The sequence below is a fragment of the Emydura macquarii genome, unplaced genomic scaffold (assembly GCF_026122565.2).
Source record: "Emydura macquarii macquarii isolate MOO-44397 ecotype Brisbane River unplaced genomic scaffold, CSIRO-AGI_Emac_v2 contig_2897, whole genome shotgun sequence".
In the NCBI taxonomy this organism is placed as follows: domain Eukaryota; kingdom Metazoa; phylum Chordata; order Testudines; family Chelidae; genus Emydura; species Emydura macquarii.
This window is the reverse complement of record NW_027133034.1, coordinates 39377710-39398919: the sequence shown is the minus strand read 5'-3', so window position 1 is coordinate 39398919 and position 21210 is coordinate 39377710. Positions and strand designations below refer to the sequence as shown.

The 21210-nt window shown below is 39.2% G+C and overlaps 1 protein-coding gene across 1 annotated transcript in view; it reads left to right on the top strand.

Moving 5' to 3' along the window:
- The window catches only part of ADGRV1 (adhesion G protein-coupled receptor V1), a 336348-nt gene that overhangs the window by 276367 nt on the left and 38771 nt on the right, over nt 1–21210 (top strand). The window contains exon 88 of the mRNA XM_067568750.1: nt 8702–8823. Coding sequence (XP_067424851.1) covers nt 8702–8823 — 122 coding nt within the window. The remainder of the gene's footprint in view (nt 1–8701; nt 8824–21210) is intronic.

Here is a 21210-nt window from a genome sequence, read left to right as displayed (position 1 = left end):
CAGCCCTGATCGAGGAAGGCAAAACAGTTGCAAGGGCCTCGCTTCAGAGGCAGCTCACACAATGGCATCAGCGATAGCGATGAGATGGAGCTCATGACTACAAGCCTTGGGCCTCCCACACAAGGTCCAGCCATGGGCTCGTCTGGTGAGCCAATCCTCTAGTACCAAACAGAACTTCTGCGGGTGCGCCCAGGATGGCATACCGATTCAGAACTTGGCTCCTTCACCCCTATTTTTTTCGGATGGGCTATCCCACTTCTACCATGCATGGACCCAGATCACATCAGATTGCCGGTTACTACGCACGGTAGAACTGGGTTACTCCCGCCAGTTCATTTTTCCTGTCTCTCCCACCATCCCTGTCCCTCTTCGGGGACTCCTCTTATGAGCAATTTCTAATCCAAGAAGTACAGGCACTCCTGAAGATAGGAGTGGTGGAAGAGATTCCTTGCGAACTAAGGGGCACTACTCCCACTACTTCCTAATCCCGAAAACCAAAGGTGATCTCAGACCCATTCTGGACTTACGAAACCTCAACAGATTCATGAAGAAGTTGAGGTTCTGCATGGTATTTTTGGCCTTGATGATCCCCTTCTTGAATCTGGGGGATTGGTACACTGCCCTCGACTTGAAGGACGCATATTTTCACGAGTCAATTATTCCAAGTCATAGAAGGTTTCTTCAGTTCATAGTCAACCAGACTCACTACCAGTTCACAGTATTTCCATTCAGCCTTTCGGAGGCTCCCTGAGTGTTTACCAAGTGTATGGCAGTCCTCAGGAAGCGGAAGGTACAAATCTATCCATACCTTGATGAATGGTTGATCAAAGGTCATTCCAGAGAGCTGGTGGAAGCAGACGTAAAGTTGATAAGGTCAACCTTCAACAAATTGAGTCTCTTGGTCAATGTGCAGAAATTGACTTTGGCCTCCACTCAGAGAATAGAGTTTATAGGAGCAAGGGTTTTACTTTCGGACTCTCGATTCCGGACCATAAGTTCCATCATAGAAGAGTGCAAGTGGTATCCCACTACCACAGCCCAAAACTGCCTGAAACTACCGGGGCACCTAGCTGAATTCACATACATCGTCCAGCATGCCAGGTTACATCTCAGACCATTACAGACTTGGCTGGCTTCAGTATATCATTCATCCCGAGACCACATCGACAGAGTAGTCTTGCTCCCTCCCTCTGTATTAGAAATGCTCTACTGATGGCTCAACCCACGGTCAGTCTGTTCAGGAGTCCCCTTGTCCACTCCTTACCCTTCACTGTCCCTAGTCACCGATGCCTCAGCAATGGGCTAAGGAGCACATCTAGGAGGACTCTGGACCCAGTGTCTTTGGTCCCAGGCAGAGCTCTCACTCCACATCAGTCTGAGAGAACTGAGGGTGGTACGCTTAACCTGTCAGGCCTTCTAAGCCCACCTAGAAGGCAAATGTGTATCAGTAAGGATGGATAATACAACAGCGATGTTCTATATAAACAGACAGTGTGGAGCATGCACCTCTCTCTTGTACCAGGAAGCCCTCGATTTGTGGGACTTCTGCATAGCCCACTCGATCCACCTAGAGGCATCCTACCTTCCTGTGTTGCAGAATGAGTTGGTGGACGACCTCAGCAGATCTTTCTCCAACCATGAATAGTCCTTTCACACGGATGTGGTGAACGACATCTTCCGAAGGTTTCCCACATAGACTTGTTTGTGACAAGATGCAATAGGAAGTGCGTGCAGTTCTGCTCCTTCCAGCATCACAGCCCAGGATCAATCGCAGATGCATTCTTCATCTCTTAGACAGACCATCTGTTCCATTTGTTTCCACCAATCATTCATTCACAAGGTCCTCTGAAGATCAGGAAGGAAAGGTCCTCCGTAATTCTGGTAGCCCGACATGGCCACGCCAACACTGGTACAACACGCTCCTCAACCTCTCATTGGAAATTCCTATTATTCTGCTGCTGGTGCTGGACATGATCACTTAGGATCACGGCCGCCTTTGCCACCCCAATCTAGAATCTCTTGACCTCAGGGCGTGGAAGCTCTGTGAGTTAGAATGTTGAGAACTAGTCAGAGAGGTCTTTTTCAGCAAGAGAAAACCTTCCACCAGGGTCATTTCTCTGGCTAAGTTGAAGAGGTTCTCCATCTGGTCAATGCAGAAAGGTACTCCACCTGCACTATCATCAATACCTCTCATCTTGGATTACCTGTTACATCTGTAACAGCAGGGGCTGTCAGTGTCATCAATGAAGGTTTACATGGCTTCAATCTCGGAGTTTCACCCTTGGGTGGCAGGCTGCTTGATCTTTGCCAACCTCATGGTGGGATGTTTCCTTTGGGGTCCGGACAGGATATACCCTCTCAAATGCATCAGCCAATTCCCCAATGGGATCTTAGCTTTGTACTGTCAAGGCTGATGGGTTCCCCGTTTGAACCCCCTAGCTACATGCTTGCTCCTCTATCTATCATGGAAGGTAGCCTTTCTAGTAGTCATAACTTTGGCCAGGAGAGTTTCAGAACTCAGGGCCTTCATGTCTGAGCCTCCTTATATGGTTTTCTTCAAAGACAAGGTTCAGCTGTGCCCTAATCTGGCTTTCCTTCCGAAGGTGGTATCACAATTCCACTCAAGCCAAGACATTTTCCTTCCGGTTTTCTACCCAGAACCACACTCCAGCAGCTGAGAGCAGAGGCTGCACATACTGGATGTTAGTTGGACTTTGGCCTTTTATATCAAAAAGACTAAAACCATTAGGAAAACAATGCAGCTTTTCATAGCCATAGCAGACAGGATGAAAGGCCTTCCAGTTTCGTCACAAAGAATCTCTTCCTGGATCACGTTGTGCATCAGGACATGTTATGACTTCGTGAAAATACCAAGCGCTGACAGCTAACTCCACAAGGGCACAGGTTCCTCACTCAGGTCCCAATCCAAGACATTTGTAGAGCCACAACGTGGTCGTCTATTCACACACTTTGCCATTACTCAACAAGTCAGAGATGATGCGGTCTTTGGTAGAGTAGTACTGCAATTGGCAGGTCATTGAGCTCCAACCTCTCCTCCTACAGATCTGCTTGGGAATCACCTTGGAATTGACAAGCACTCGAAGAAGAAAGGATGATTTCTAACTCTCTGTAACTGTTGTTCTTCAAGATGTATTGCTCATGTCCATTCCAAGACCCACCCACCTACCCAGAGCCAGCTGGTAAGAAGGAGCTGAAGAGGCAGGGGTCGACAGAGCCCTTTATAGGGCACCATGAAAACGTGACTCCACGGTGCTCCAGCGTCGACCCAACGGATACCACTAGGGGAAAAACTTTCCGATGACTGTGCATGCGGCATGCACACCTGGGCTTGAGCAACACATCTCAAAAAACAACAGTTACAGAAGGTTAATAACCATCTTTTCATTAGTTTTAACAACTGCAAAATTTGAGGAGATGTTCATGTAAAAATGAGATGTTCATGTAATAAAGATGTTCATGTTCAATCCCATTGAAGAAGGGATTGGTTAATGTATGCTCCACTCAGTATCTCATGTGTTGTACATTAAAATTGTGCAAACAAGTACCCAGTGCTTCTGCTCTCCCTTAGAAAGTCAGTTCTGACTGGCAATGTCAAACATCACATTGTAGTCAATATACAGCATACAAGGCTAAAAGAGATTAACATGAATTGGGAATTGAGGATTCATCTCAACGTTCAGACTTGCTAACATGTGACATGAGTCATCAAAACTTGTGACAAGGACCAAAATGGAGAACACCAGTTTGCTCCCCCTAGTTTGCTCCCACTGCTCCCTTTGTCCTCTCTCCTCCCTCCCCCCCCAGTTTTCTTCTGTTGTTTACTCTTCTTTGTCTCCCCATATTCGCTCTCATCTTTGCTTTCTCCCTGTTTTTGCCTTCGCACTTACAGACCTTTCAAGTGCTTTGGAATGCACAGAGGCAGCAGCTCCTGGCTTTGCCAGGAAGAAGGTGATGATGGCAGCTGGTGCTCACAACTCAGAGGAGGTGTGGCATGTGCACGATGAAGTCATTACACACACACTGGGAGTTTGCCATATGCAGGCACTCCCCCTCCTTCCTCCATCCCACCTTCCCAGGTGATAGGCACTCTTCCGTCTTCGCCCAGAACATCGAAAATGCAGTATACCACCACTTCATGTTTTAGTGCAGCAAGAACTGGCACTAGAACATGAAGTACCACATCATGCAATAGAGTTGAGAGGTCTGGTGACTTAGGAGGTAATGCTTATGCCCCAATTCTGCATAGTTCAGCATTTCTTTTTGGGACTGCATGAATGGCAGGATCTGGTCTGAATCTCACAGTTATAGCCATGCTACCATATGCATAACCCAATGCATAACCCAGTTGTACATGTAAAGACTGGACAAAAATTGAGTCCAAAGCTTGGGACAATAACCATTTGAGAGTAGGGAATTCCATAATTAAGACAATCAGTGAAAGAATCCCTTCTCAGACCTGTAGAAGGGAAAAGAAATGGCTCTCACAGGAACAGGCATGCACAATCACGGTGGTGATATATATTTTCAGGAAGTGGATGGACTGACAGTAATTTAAATAAAACCCTCCATCTATCAGAATGCTAAACAATGGGTGATTATATAATTTTGCCATGGATGGGAACCAAATACGGTTCAAGCTACAGTATATAATGCACACCAAAGCTTGGTTGCAACATATCCCACCCCCACCATATTGCAGCGGATTTACTGTTCCACCACAGCTTTTTTTCTGTATTATTTGAGGTTTATTTAGGGAATATGTAGGTGGGTGGTTGCACTTTATTTGATCCTGGTTTGGTTTTAGACTTAAACCACTGCAAGAAAAAACCCATTTGTCTGAAAGGGCAATATTTTTTCCATAAAGAAACCACAAACATTTAGAGTTGCTTCAATTCTAAGCTTTATTGAATTCAGATCTCTTTTCTTACCCAGGTCCTACTTTGCAAACTATTTAAAACCAGATATTTTACAGCTGCTTAGCAGGTTTATTTGTCCTAGTTTTTGGGGCATTGTTTGAGCAAAATATACCCAGTTGTCAGAACAAAATGTCAGTGAGGTGAGCTCAAACAGCTATTGAACTATAAATACTGGCTGAGTTTCAGCATTATATTAATAGATTGTGATCTCCACTGTAAAGCCATCATTATTGACAATGCTGCTACATAATAAAGCTGAGACCGTACTTATAACAAAATTCGACACACAGCAAACAATAGACACCTTCTGTATTTTTTTAAATTGACATATCCAGAATCCAAAGCTTGTAATTATATTTATCATAGAGTTATAACTCACCATCTCAGTTGAAGTCTTAGAGATCTTGTTAAATTTCCTGGGCTTCATTCTGATCTTACTTAAACTGGTTTTACATTGGTTTAATTCTATTGAGTTCAGCAGAGTTGTTCTTGATATATGCTGGTGGGGAAGTGACATTAGAATCAGATTCACCATACTTCAGAAGTACTTTAAATTGAGATAGCTTATCAATCCATTTTCTTCATCTTTTCGTATGTAATCATTTCAACAGTTTACTCTTAAGATGAGTTAAGTCTTTATGGATTTCAGAGAATTTTTTTTTCTTGCCAAAATTACTTAAAGCTTGTATTGCACATGCAGACATCTGGCTTGCACATGTAGAAATGCTGCTTTTGGCATGCTCTGCTGATTCACTTTGTCTCATCAGTACTTGGGTTTTCCAGCCATAAAGCTATATTGCAAATTAAAATAAAAATCTACTACAAGAAAGAAGTTGTTTGAACTTCCTTGGAATATATTTTGCACTGCTAAGTTCTTAGGCCAACTATGGGTTTTAGAATGTGTGTACATTACTGCTCTTTGTCTTCAGTACATTACATTAATTCCATTTTGCATGGTACCTTGAGCTAATTAAAGGAATACAAAGATACTGTAAATGATTGCAAGATTTAAACAAGGAAATGGCATTTCTAGTTATTAACAGTTGAACAACAGATAAATAAATGAATAGCTGTACTGGTAAATTCTGAATTTCCATATTTATAGAAAATTGTTAAGTACATAATAAATAGCACAATTCCTTTAAAAATAAAAATGTGATAATTCTCACAAGAATTTGTTGTTTATATACTCTCAAATATTAGCAAATAGAACTGCCAATTATATGTTATCTTTTTAAAAAATATGAAAAGCAGATGTCTAATAAGTGTTTGTCAGATCTAATTCAGTATGAAGAGAAATAGTTAACACTTATAGTAAAAAATGGAGTACTCCATAATACTTAGTGCTTTAAAGTGTTCTGTATCTTAAAGCACTTTAACACATTATGAAGTGAATAGGAGTGAAGACTTCAGATACTCTGGTGGCATGGAGTCTCCCATTTCCATGTCTGATTGCATGGAAGATGAATACTTACTCCAAAACATTTGCAGGTTGATTCTCTGTGCAATTCTGCAGCATGCTTTCCTCTCTAGGGTTGGTTCTGTGGGACTACAACTGAGTAGAGACTGTGGCCAGCTGATCATAAGACCCTGAAGCAACATGGAAAAATTCTAAACAAACCTAATGCATCTCAGGACAACCTTGCATGCTGGTTTCTCTTAAGCAAAATGTACTGTGTTAAGGCCTACTCCAAAATCCCTTGAAGATAATAGTAATCTTTCCATTTATACAGTGGGCTTTGGATCAAATCATTAGTATGGAAGAGCTGTAATGAGAGGAGCGTGTTGTGTAGTCACATTTCCCTTCTATAGTTAGCAGTATTGTGATCCTCTCTATCAACTAATCAGGAACACAGGGACCTATCTTATCCTCACAATACTGCTCTGAGATAAATAGGCATTTTTATCCTCATTTTGCAGATAGTCAGACAGAGTAAAAGAGAATGTCTTGTCCTTGGCCATAGAGGAAAAAGGCAATATCTGTACCATGATTAGAATTGCGTTTTCTGGCTCCCAGCTCTGTGCTCAGGCCACAGGTCTCTCTTAGATGAAATGGCTATGTTTTGGTATTTTCCACTAATAAGGAATGTATCCTCTTAACTGTTCTGGAGGGCCAAATGTTACTTTATTTTAATGCTTTAGCTTTTCACCTCAGGAGTCCTAGGTTATCATTTGTCATACATAATGTAGATCTTCATCTGCAACACAAAACCATGATATAATCTGGTCAAGAAAGGTACAGCAAGTGCCTTATAGGTCATGACTGAGGCACTGTCAAACAATGGCCTGTCCATGTTGAAGTGAGTATCAAAGTTCTCATTGAGCAGGATCAAGTCTTATGTGGGGAAACCTGCAAAGTACTGCACCTGCTCACTCACTGCTTTGTTCCAAGTAATCCCCCCACAGTGAAAGTTTAAACAGTCATTTAACAAAATTAATTGCCAAAGTAATAATAGCATCCCTGAAGCAATTATTCCCTGCCTTGCTGGAAGGTAGCCATAATGTTGGCTGCCTGACTATGTTCATGTGAGTTTTCTCTTGCATCACAACAGGAAACATAGGCAAGGAATGTTGTACATGCTCCTGTGTATTCCATTTCCCTTAGTTTAGTCCCCCTCTCTTGCATGTCAGATTTCCTGACAGAAGTATTAATAACAAGGAGAAGGGGCAATGCTTTGCAGAACACCTCTGCAACATGAAATTTACAAAACTGGGCAAATATGGACTTTGAAGTCTATCATGAGAACTGTCAACAGTAGAAACCAATCCAGTGTCTCTTAACTTCAAGAATAGAATTTTATTTATTTATGCTGAATTCTGCTTCCCTTTTTGTGAACTTTGTACTTTGTACTGTATAGTCATATCACTTAGATCCTGTGGACTACAAATACAATAAGAAATATAAAATATATCTGGCTATTAGGCAATCTAGAAAGGCATGTATAGATTAAAATTTTGAAAACAGGTATCTTTATGTCTGCTGGGTTTTGTGCTTAAGCCCAGATTCTGCAAGCACTTTTGCACATGAGTAAAGTCAACATGCAAATACTACCTTTGAAGACAATGGAAATAATTAAATAAAGTTGCTCACATGCTTAAGTCTTTACAGCACCAGGACATACTCTTGTTTAATTTGTAGCATAAGTAACAACAAATCGGTGAATAAGCTATATTCTCAGTTTAAAATGTCAGAACCATAAATGATTTTAGTATTGTTTATATTTAGGATTTTTTCCCCATTCTAGGAAATACATTTTCCTTATTTTTCTTCCAAACTTCCACGTTTACCAAGAACTCCTCTACTTAGTTGACAATATTTACCAAGGCCACGTGTATACTTCCCCACTCATAAAGCAAGATTCCTTATCTCTCTCATTTAATTGGATTGTCTCCCACTGAACCTCCCTCGCACCAGTTGTGCATCTTCACAATCAGCTGTCAAATATGTTTGGTAAATGAGCCAGCAGGTGGTGCTCTAGGAGAGGGACAGCATCTACCCATATCCCTACCCCTACCCTACCCTACCCTACCCCACCATTTCCACCACCACCACCACAAGACAAAGAGAGGGGAACCTCAGGAATGCGCCTGACCATCACTGGAGCAGAAATTCCAATGTTAATCCTTTTAAGCAAGATATTCAGATGTACAAAGGGTAGTGAGAGAGAGATTGAAAACCAAAACTTCCTTATACAAAGGTAATGCTTTAAAGTTGTTTTTTTTATAAGGTATATCAACTGAAACACTATGTTTATGGTTTCCAGAGATCCCATTGGTCTTATACCTGTTTGCCCTGATTTCCATTACATGGCTTTGGGGAGGACTGCACATGGCTTACAGACATCTCTGGATGTTAGTCTTCTTCATTATCTTCAACAGCCTGCAGGTAAGAGCTTTTCCTTGCTGTCCAGTTACAGAGAATGGGAACACCTCCATTGTGCATAACATCTAACGTTTCAAGCTGTACAAGTTGTGTTAAAGCCATTAGCAAATAGAAGGCTCAGCAGGTTAGCATTAGCAATGGTCACTAGAAATGTGGTTATTTTTAGAATGAATATGCTGAATGCATATTCAAGTAATAGGTACATTATTCTAAAACAACAGCAATAATAATAATTACACAGAAATTCATCTCATAATCAATACACTGGTGAGAAAACAACCACCTGTTCTGTACACAATATAATCCTGTGGCAATAAATCTAACAAACAAATGGACATATCTATAGGCAAGTGCAAAAAGTAAAATGGGAAGAATTTCATTTAAAGTAGGGTAAGTAGCAAATAAAAAAGGTTTAAAATTATATGAGGCAAAACTCTAATATTTAAATTGAAATTTGGGATTTAGCCTGTCCCATGCTATGTGAACACAGATCAAACAAGATCTTTTCAGTTGAAAGATCAATCTACATTAGAAGTTTTGAGATATAATAGTACTTTCATTTTAATACATAGTGCTACATGTAACCTCTGTTAATGCTACCAGTAGCCCTGATGCTACAAACACTTATGCACATGTGTACCTTCAAACCTGTCAGTAGTTCCATTGAACTCAGCATTACTCGTATGCGTAAGTGTTGCAGAATTAAAACTTGTATCAAGATTGAGAAAATGCCTATAATTCCTACAAAGTGCAAAATTTTCAGAAATAAAGAAGAATTCTATTCCATTCTGTTTTGTATAGGTTGTTACACTGTGCTCATCACTGTAGTGTCTGAGAGCCTTGCTGTAGTTGTGTTAAGCAATGTGAATAACATCTGTCACGTTATTAATACAGATTCAAAATCCCTGAACTTCATTCAAGGTGTGTGAATTCATGAAAATGGTCTGATTTCACAAAACGGATTTTTTTTGAGAATTGTGTTCAGAAATATATTTTTCTCAAAAATGGGCCTTTCTTTAAGCAAGAACTTAAATATTTCCAAAATTTAAATTTTATTCAGCTATAAATATTTTTCAAAACTGAAACAGATACATTTTTCTTTCATGTTTTGATGCGAAACTGTTCACTTTGTGAAAAAATGAACTAAGTGAAATTTCTAGATGTGAAATGACTCAGACTGGAATTATTTTTTTTTTCTATAAAGTTTTGTGCACATATTTTCATAACTTTTGTACCCTGTTAATTTCAAGGCCCATGTGTACAATAAACAAATTCCCACTGGTGCTGCTTGATGAGCAAATTTAATTGATTTTATGGTCAAAACACTGGAAGGTGCTAGAGTAAGGCCCCATTCATGCAACTAAACTGAGAGTAGACATGGGAATTATTTTTTCTAAAACTTCGTAGTATAGACAAGGCCAAAAAGTCTCATTTAAATCTTAAAGTTCATGACATGCACATTCTTCCTTTAATCCCCCCCCTCAAAGATTCAGGTATTCACTGTTCAGATAAGCTTGCTTAGATAACCTACCCACAGAATTTCAGTGCTACACTCATAACTTCATTGTGACTTTTGAATGAAGTGCATCACTAATTTAAATGACAGGTATGCAATGTTTGTTTCTATTCTTCATTTATTATCTTTATATACTGAACTATTAAGATAGTCCAATATAGAGTATATGTTACCTAGCTGTATTGTGGATACAGATAGTTGGGAGAGACAACTTGTATTAAAAGAGATCCCAAAGAATGAGGTCATGCCAGTGGGTTTCACTTCCATCAGCATTGCAGTGTCCATGTATGATGGGTGAAACACACTCACTTCACTTTACTGCCTGTGGAAATTTCGCAAAGATTGATATGATTACTCTGTAAGCATCCTTGAAAAAAAGTCATTCATGTCCAAAACGTTGACTCTTCTATATGACTGCCAGAAAATACTTCAAATTAAACTACTTCACATATCCTAAAATATGTTACTGAAGAGTTTTTGTAACTTATTTAAGGAGCAGAATGTGGGAAATATATTTTTATCATTAATTTTCCATGGATCAAGACACTGATATAATATGTAAAACAAAATATTGAAAATCAGACAAGCAATACCAATAATCTACCTGTAATAAAACCTTGAATTCATGCAGAAAATGTGGATACAAAAGCATGACTAAGCCATTAAAGACTCAAGAATTGTTTAAATAGTGAATATTACAAAGACATCTGCTAGTGACTCCATACTTAGGATTGTATTTTAAAAAGAGCTGAAAATGGGGCGTAAATCACTGTTTTCTTGCAGTAGATGGTCAAACAATGTGAAACTTAAGACAATATTAGTTTTTATTCCTTTTGAATTTTCCCTGTCTTTTCTGTTTGGTTTTTGTTCATAACTTTTAAAATCTTTGAATTTTGGTTGGGCTGAAATTTTTTTCCTTGGTAGTCCTTCACTGTTGCCACATACACAAACCCAAAAAAGTAAAAAGAGAAATTAAACCACCTAATAGTACATACTCTCTATTTCTTCCCCCATAGGCATATGCCATATTACCATAAAACACCGACCACATAGTGCAACTTTTGCTCTGACCCCTAGAGATGCCTCACCCCTACTAAATGCCCATCTTCACAAAACATTTCACTAAACTACCCTCTCCCAGCACAACCAACCACTACAGCAAACATCCACAAATACCAGTGTGGAGAGGGAACTTTCACTCCCTGACAAGGTACTTCAACTATACCACCTGCTCCCTCACCAAGGTTTGGATGTTAAAACAACAGAGCAACACATGCCGAGAAGGTAACAGTCATAGAAACTTTTCCCCTAATTTTCCATTCCCTAATTTTCCCAATTCCTCCTTTAAATTTGACTGTCTTCTTCTACAAAACAAAGAGTGCAATCAAATAACTCTCACTTCTGTAACTGGCTTCTTATCAAAACATCACCCCCAATGTCTTCCACCTAAGTTGGGATGCTCTGTGAGGAACAAAAGTATAGGAACCAGGAGGCGGAAAAAACCACATGGCAATGCCCCCACTCTTATCCAAGAAACTTCCAGTAACTTGCCTCCTTGTCTGCTGCAGAACTGTTGCAATTATATCTGATACACTCGGGGGGGGGAGGGGATTCATATTTGGCCCTAGAGAGTGAAGGGCTGTTACAGAAGAATCAGTATGAGCTGCATGTCGCCTGCAGGCTGCACTACAATGGCTAGACTGTAGAGACCTGCTCCACCACATTTCTGTTTAAATTATATAAATGTCAACTTCATATAGCACAAGAAAAACTATGCAGGAAAATAGGGTTGCCAACTTTCTAATTGCTGAAAACCCAGACCTCCCAGACCTGCCTCTTCCCCTAAGGCCCTGCTCCACTCCTTCTCCCAAGGCCCCACCCCCTTCTCTTCCTCTTCCCCTCCTGCAAATCACTGCTCTTCATCTCCCTCCCACTCCCCAGCTGGGCTCCCTCAGCTCCAGAGCTGCAGCATGACATGGAGCTTGCTGCCTGCCTGCCTGCCCATGAGACGCTGGTAGGAAGTGGTCCCAGCTGAACTGGGGCTGGCGTGAGTTGATGACCCAGATCCTTCCCCCACTTTCCCTCCCTGCCCACAGTAACTGGACTGTTGGTGTCCTGTCAGTTCATATGACCACACTGACTGGTCCCTTTTTCAACGGGACTTTCTGGTAGCAAACCAGACACCTGGCAGCCCTGAAAGATAATTCTCTACAAATTTTTATTTTATTTTACTTTTTTTACTTTTTTCTAGACCTGGAGGAACTCTAAAGACTCAAGTATAAAATCCGTTTTTCCTCTAGATTGAAAATAGTTCTAAAATTTCAAATGTAAATAAACAATGATTTTCTGGCTTGAGAAAGTAAATAAAAATGTGTAGTAGCTGAACTGTAAATAAAAAATTTCCTTTGAGCATCTTGAAGAGCTTAATAATTTCATGCCACATTTTTAAAAACTTGTTTTATGCTTTGGTGGAACTTTTAAACATAAATATAATAAAAGAGAATCTGACACTTTTTGCTATTAATCTTTAGACAAGGCTTTTAAAGTATAAAGCTATAAAATATTAAAAGCAAAGTAAAAAGAAACATTTTCTAATACTGGACACATTGGAGAGGAGTTAGAAATATAAAAGCTCTTTCCCATTAGTACAGTTTTATGATTTTTGTTTAATGGAGGTTTTTTGTATATGTTTTTTATCTGTAAGGGTCTCAAATAAAACATGTTAAAATGCACTTTCTGGAGTAATGCAGCACTTTTAATAATCATGACACGTTATTTGCTATTTTATTCTCCTATTTAAAAAGTTTCAGTGTTCTGTTCAGAAAGGAGAAACAATATCATATGACTTAGGTGGCATCATGAATAATGACCAGGGAATGGCTATAAAGAATAGTTTGTAAACAACCCATAGACTGAAATTTGTTTCTGTGTGCTGTTATTAAATAATTGTGAATAATGAATAGGTTAATAAAAGAGAGGCTACATTTGTAACAAATATTATTTGCCATAACTCAAGCTTTTTTTGTAAACTACAGGTTTATAAAACATTGAAACAGTATTTTGAACTGGGAGGCCTAGCCTCCAGGTGGATGCGGTCAGTGCAGAAAGTTACCCTTTGGCCTCCAGATTCCACAATGCAGAGCTTATGAATGCTCCAAACAGCCGTTGTCCAAACTGTCCTTTGCAGCTTTAATCTCAGCCCAGTATTTCAGAGGAGGGAGTGAGAAAAGTGAAATGACACTTAATGGACCGCATGATTTCAAAGCGATTCCAAGAGGAACTTGCTACCTTCCAGTTTTTGACATTTCAAGTCATTCCCTTTCTTTATGTCTTCAACTGCTCTGCAAATTGATAGTGACCAACTAAAACCTAGGTTAAGCATTTCTACAATAAAAAGCTAAATTTATCATTTATTTGTGCCACATTGTTATGCATTAACCTCATTTCAGTTTAAAAACAGCAACCCCACTGTTCTTTTAGAGCCTTTTTCCAACAGGAAAAAGAGCATGTAAGGTCTCCAGAGAAACAGGGCCTTCTTCTGTGTTGTTGAAGAGATATAGTGTGTGTAACAAAACAGTATTAAAAAAAGAGAACATAACAGTGACTTTGGAAACACTAGTACAAATAAGTTATTCTGTAAAATACTTTGTTTAGCTTCCAAAAAGGGCTCAGAGTAGGTGTGTGGTAAGCTATTACATATTATCCAACTTGGCTGATTTATTCTGATGATAAACAGCTCTTGGGAAATACACTTTATACAAATAACCAGCTATACAGGACAAATTGTTTCCATGCACTTCCTTTGCTCTCCCTATGCAGCAACTGACAGTAATATGAAATGTCACTGGTTTCCATTGGAGATGAGTATATAGTATGAACTATTAATGAACAGTAGGAAGGAAGGCTACTCCTTTCTCTGGAATCTCTGGAATAAACATGCCATGTACTGTGCATGGGGACATCGCTGATATACATGGTCAGTGAATAAACGACAACCCAGAAAGTTAATACAGCTAAATTAGCTCTGTGCATGGAGGCCAAAAGAAAATTTTAAAATTTGTATTTAATCCATTTACTCCTCCTACATGCTTATGTAATGTGGGAAAACGAAAAAATGAAAAGCTAAAGGGGAAAAGGGATAAGAGCATATTTAGGAATATCTGATGTTTTGAGTTCCTCGCTTCTGTGTTCTTGATTATGTTATTAGAGCAGCATTTGTGACACAGAAACATCCCTGTGTTCTCGTGTGAAAGGCCTTGGCTGCTTATTCTGCAAAACACAGCAGCGAACACTTGCCTCTTCTCTATACGTTTGATTGGCTAAGGAGAGTTATTCACAATATACTCATCAGGGTCAGGAAGGGAAAATTAAGCTGGTATTTAAATTGCTTGTTACTGAATGAAAGAGTTGGGATCACACAAACTGTCTTTCACAGTTATAGTAATATAAATGAATCTTGTATTTTTCAGACAATTAATGGGGTTTGTTTGGATAAGTGATGGGTCGCTTTCAGTGTTTGTACGTGCCATTATAGGATCTGATCCAAAGCTCATGAAGTCAGAAGTCTTTCCATTGATTACAATGGGCTTTGGATTGGGCCCTTAATGTATTTTGAGGCTAACTCACCATATCTTCCCAGTAGATGCTTTGTTTTATCTCTGCAACTTCTTAGACACATCCCTGGCTGCATCCTTTTTCCATGAACACGCCTGGTGCCTGCCTTCCAGCTAACCTTTGAAACCTCAGTGTCACCTCATGCCACGTTTAAGATCTGTTAGGGGTTTCAGATGACTTGTGGACTTCATGGGATACGTTGACACTGTAATTAAAAACCCATGGCTGTCTGATGCCAGCTGACTCAGGCTTGGGCTAAGGGGATGTTTACTTGCAGTGTAGATGTTTGGACTTGGGATGCAGCCCAGATTCTTGGACCCTGTGAGGTGAGAGGGTCTCAGAGCTCAGGCTGCCACCAAAGCCCGAATATCTACACCGCAGTTAAACAGCCTCACAAGCCCGAGTCTGCTGGCACGGGCCAATCATGGGGTTTTAATTGCAGTGTAGAAATACCCCATGGGCTCTGGTATACTCTAGGCCAGCTTTACATAGGAGGTGCTTGGCACCCAAGCAGGAAGGCTGTATCCTGCAACTGATCTTAAAAGAGGGGGGAGAAGCATTCTTCACCTCCCCTCCCCACCGTTTGTTAAACTTTACACTTTTCTCCTCAATTTCTTCTGCACAGAGACGATCGCTACTGCCTAAAGCCTGGTCTGTGTTGTTCTGTTTCAGATATTTTCCATTCAAATTTGCCCCTTGCTGCAAACTAGATTGCAGTTGAGCTTTTCACTTCCTAACTGAGCTCTTGAAGGCTTTTTCAGGGACATCTTTTATTTTCTATGGGGGAAAACAGACAGTATTACGTAAACCAAAAGTCTATGTTCCACAGTCTTAGGAAGTCATCAACCATTACATGTTAAGCATGGCAAAAGAAGTAACAGTATTGTTGCTTAGATAGATATCTCTCATTAAATATGTCCTTTATTAGTTGCTACTTACACTCTTCAAGTCTTAAAACACAAGTATACTTTCTCAATTACACAATAAAAAAAGGTTCTTATATCTCACTGACTGACTTGCAACGCCCCGCCCCTTCTATACCCATGAGGGCATGGCTGACAACATTTTCTAGGAAAATATAGTTCTCAGAGAGTCTGGAAGGTTCCACAAGATTTTACATAGGTCCAGAACATTCTAGGAAGTTAGTGAAAATGAATCCACATACGGAATACCTGAAATATTTTACTTCAAATATTCTATTTTCCCTTTTGTCACTAACAACAAAAACAGCCTCCCAAATCCGGCAACCCCCAAGCCTGGCACCCCAGGATGTCGCCTGCCCCTAAATCCTGGGTATAATTGCAATGCAAAAGCCACTTTAAAAGTGACTTAATATTAAAAAGGCAATTTTTAACAGCAAACTAAAATTATACATTGTACCACTAGGACAATGTAAGTTACAGGCAGAATACCAAGAAAAAATACAGTGGCTGAAAGTTCAGGTAGTAGAAACAAGAATAATGCCACCCACCTGCATGAACGGGTAGGGGAACCTGGTGTGGCCAGTGGTGAAAGGGAGATAGTCCCAGCAGCAAGGGAGGGAGATATTCATCAAAGGACAATAGTTAGCTCCTGTCCCTGGGAGTCTCTGGCACCATTGGTTAGCTGGAGGAGAGGGAGGCTGACTGGCAGCATTCACCAGCTCCCAGGATTTAACCAGTCATGGGGGCCATGAAGAGCTCTTTCGACTCTGTTCCAGCAGCCCATCCTACCCAGCTGAACTAGGAATGGGATTCTGGCCTGACAGATGCTGCAGGTCTAGCCAATCACCTGTTTAGCGGGTCAGGCAGGAATTGTTTCTCCCATGAGACCATGGAGGTTTTTTTTTGCCTTCCTTGTAAAGGGAAGTCATGCCGCACCAATTTATTTGAATTATTTGAAGGAGTAAACAAGCATGTGCATAAGGGTGATCCAGTCAGTATATTGTATTTGGATTTTCAGAAAGGCTTCGACAAGGTCCCTCACCAAAAACTTTTAAGTGAACTAAGTAATCATGGAACAAGAGGGAAGGTCCTCTCTAGATCATTAACTGGTTAAAAGATACAAATGGTGGGAATAAATGTTGAGTTTTCACAATGGAGAGAGGTAAACAATGGGGTTCCCCGAGAATCCATATTGGGACTTGTGCTGTGCAACATAATTCATTAATGACCTGCCATAGGGAGTGAACTGTGAAGTGGCAAAGTCTGCAGGTGATACAAGATTATTCAAGATAGTTAAGGCCAAAACTGACCGCAAAGAGTCGGGAGGATCTCACAAAACTGGGTGACCAGGCAATGAAATGGCAGATGAAATTCATTGTTGATATGTGCAAAGTAATGCATGCTGGAAAAAATAATCTCAACTACACATATATAGTGATGGGTTTGAAATTAGCTGTTACCGCTTAGGAAAGTTGGAGTCAATGTAGATGGTTCTCTGAAAACTTCAGCTCAATGTGCATCAGAGGTCAAATATGATAACAGAATGTTAGGAACTATTAGGAAAGGAATAGAAAATAAGACCGAAAATATCATAAATATGCCTCTAAATAAATCCATGCCCGCACCTTGAATACTGCATCTAGTTATGGTCATCCTGTATCAAAAAGGATATAGTGGAACTGGAAAAGATTCAGGGCTTCCATACAAGGAGAAGCTAAAAAGATAATGCTGTTCATCTTAGAAAAGAGATGACTAAGTGGGGATATGATAGAAACCTATAATATCATGAATGATGTGGAAAACGTGAATAGAAAATATTATTTATCCTTCCACACAGTACAAAAACCAGGGGACACCTGATGAATTAATAGGTAGCAGATTTAATGCAAACAGGAGGAAGTACTTTTTCACACAATGTACAATTGAACTGTGGAACTCATTGCCCTGGGATGTTGTCATGGCCAAAAGTATAAATGGGTTAAATAAAAAACTAGATACATTTATCAAGGATACATGCATGAGTGGCTATTAGTCAAGATGGTCAGGGATGCAATCCCATTCTTGGGGCAATGCAGAGTTCTTCGTCAGGTGGTCCTCTCAGGTCTGTGAAACTGTGAAAGAAAGATGGGGAGATCACTCCAACTGCCCTGTTCTGTACACTCTTCCTGAAACTCTGTTACTGGCCACAATCAGAGGCAGGATACTGGGATAGATGGACCATTGGTCTGACCACTCTGGCAGTTCTTACATTCTTTAACAATGACCACTTACCTAGTGTGAAGCAAAGAAAGCGTGGGAGGACCAAGTAAACACAAAAGGAATTGTTATGTGATGTGATTATATCTTTTTCTGAATTCTCTATGGTAGTCTTGTTGATTTAGAAATTTGATATTACAGCTTGAGTCAAAAGAGAATGGCTTGTCTCTGTGAGTTAAAGTGTATTCCAAACCATTGCAGCTAATTGTATGATAAAGAAAATACATAAAATAATACAAACTGTAGTTGTGAACACTAGAAGTGGGAAATGCTAGAATGCTCTCTGGCTTGATGTTTGTTTTGTTTTGTATTAATTAAACTAACTTTCAACTAAAGACAAAATGCCAGGGTAGGAACTAAATTCTACCCAGTCAAAAGCTTCTGTTGGCTTGATTATGTCCATTATGCACTTATGAAGAGAGGAAAAATAAAAAAAGTAAGACAAATTCAGTGACATCATGCAAGCATATATGTCTTTGGGAAAGATATGAGCCCTCTAAACTAACTATTTAGTTTATTTAACTATTGACATTTAATGGACTTTCGTTCAGTAAAATGCACATATTTATCTACAAAAAGGTTTGGTTCTATTTTCTTGAGAATCACTGTGAAATATCTCTTTCATTCACAGGACAGAAGCCTTTATAGACAGTTATCTTGCAGCACATTCCATTACCCATTTTTTTTTCAAACATGATGGGGGATGCTGAGCACCTGCGGTACCTGTTGAAATCAATAATTACTGCAGGTGCTCATTTTCCCACTGCATTTGTTAGCAAAATTATTGGTTTCCACAGGAGCAGGATCTGACCACAGTTTTCAGCTTCTCAAGATTTGGCCCATTGTATTTATGCAGTGTTTTCCTCATATTATTTAATTGTTTAAATAGGTTGTACATGCAAAGCTCCGATTGTGGGTTCCACTGGCTTATGTTTCCTGCTCCAGTGTATCACTATTTTGGAATAAATAGTGGAAACCTCAGTGGTTTAAGGTCTCATTTAGTACATTTTGATGTATTACTTTTTATTGACATTGCTCATAGCAGTCTTTTTTGTTGAATGCTACACTATGTTATAAATCAAATAACCACTTCATTAGAAAAAGTGGCAACCCAACAGGAACACTTGATATTAGATGTGTTACAGATATGAAACCCTGCTGCAGAAAGCATCACAGGTAAAAGAATGCAGACTAGTGAAAGATAACTTACCTGCAAGAAGCAATGGACACAGAAATGTCTATTTATAGGGACTGAATCAAGGGACTAGCAAGTCTAAAACTTAACTTACACCTTTACAATCCTCCTCCTGCTCCTAAAAATGAATCACTCCCTTCCAAAAAACAAACTGTAACACTGGAAAAAAAATCCAATTTGTTCACTCATATACAACAATGAGCCCAAGGTACTTGGTATCTTCATCATAATAAATTCACAAGTGTATGCATACCATGATGTCTGTTCTTTTCTGCTTCTCTCTTTTAATGTTGGAAACAGACTAGAGCTTTTGCCTTGTAGAAGTAGTAGTGATAATAAGTATTGTAAAGTATGTTAACAACAATAGTATATATCATTACATTGGAAGGGAACAAGTACACTGCAAATGACTTGGAATCATGAATTCAATTTTTTTCCCCCAGCGTGTCACTGACTTGCTGTGTGAACTTAATCATTTGACCTCTCTGTGCCTCAATTTGTCACCTATAGAATATGCATAATACATATTTCACCAGATGTTGAGAGGGTCTAAGAGCCAAATTATGCGAGACATAATCGAATGGTCACACCATAACCAGTATTTAATTCTACTACTGAAATAATGGAAACAACTCAGCAAAGAGGAAAATGTTGATTCACTAAATTAATTTTTCTGAAAGTTAGAGAACTTTTCCCACTCCCTTTGGTTTTACTTTATATTATCCTCAAAATAATGTAGTTTAACAAGGTGTAGCTGAGAGAATTTATGTCTGCAGGAAATTGGAAAGCATCCCAATTGGGTTTCTTGAATGCCATCCAACTGTAGCATACCAAAAAGGTGCTAGGTAATGCTGTACTGCCCTGCCCTAATTCATGGGGTATGTTATTTAATTGGAGACAGAGGAGAGATAGGCAAGGGAATGAACAATGAAAGAAGGACTTGGAAAGAGCAAATGTAGTGGTTAAACTATATGATCTTGAAAGATGTAATGCAGAAGGGAAACTTTTTTCAACTTGTGTTATATGAATAAAACTTTTAAGCGTCTATGGGAACCAGTAAGTGTTTGGAGCTCTGTGCATTACAAAAAATAGATGTAATAAACTGTTTTATAAACTCTTTCATCTAGCACAGTTTTCTTCCACTGTGGACAAGGTTTAATAGAGTTAAAATGATCTTGAAAACCATCACCAAGATTAACCCTTGTATTTCTTTTTTTTTTTTAAACTATATTATCAAGTGTTCATCTCACATTTGTTTCATAAGAGATATATAAAAAAAAATTTCAGGTAGTTCTTGCTTTTTTAGGTAATGACTTGGAAATTCCCTACACTAGTCTTCGATTAAACTTGATAATTTTTCACCACCCATTTTAAACTCATTCTGCAATATCCAAACTAGGGCAAAACTATGACAAAAAAAAGTGTTTATTGTTTTGATGGGTTTTTTAAATTGTTAATTGGTACATTTTTACGTTTCATAGTACGCCTAAATTAAAGATGCTTGATACAAGAAACAATGAGTTCTCTGATATGAAAATATCTTTGAGAGATGGAGGATAAAACTGCTTCACAGTATTTTAAATAGAAATATAGCATTTTTAATCAATTTAATTAATTTAATCAATTTAATTCAATTCAGGCTCTCCACTTATTCAGTTTTGTTTTTACCAGTACTCCTGAGAGTCTTCCTGACATTTGATACAATAACTTCCTGCAAAGAAAAAAGAAAAAAAAAAACTTTTATCTAACCCCCTCTCATAAGAGTGAGAGTTCTGTGGCACCTTAAAGACTAACAAATTTATTTGGGCATAAGCTTTCACGGGCACTTTGTCAGATGCCTGCTCATAAGAGTTACCTCCTGTTCCACTTCCATGCCTCTTTTTTTC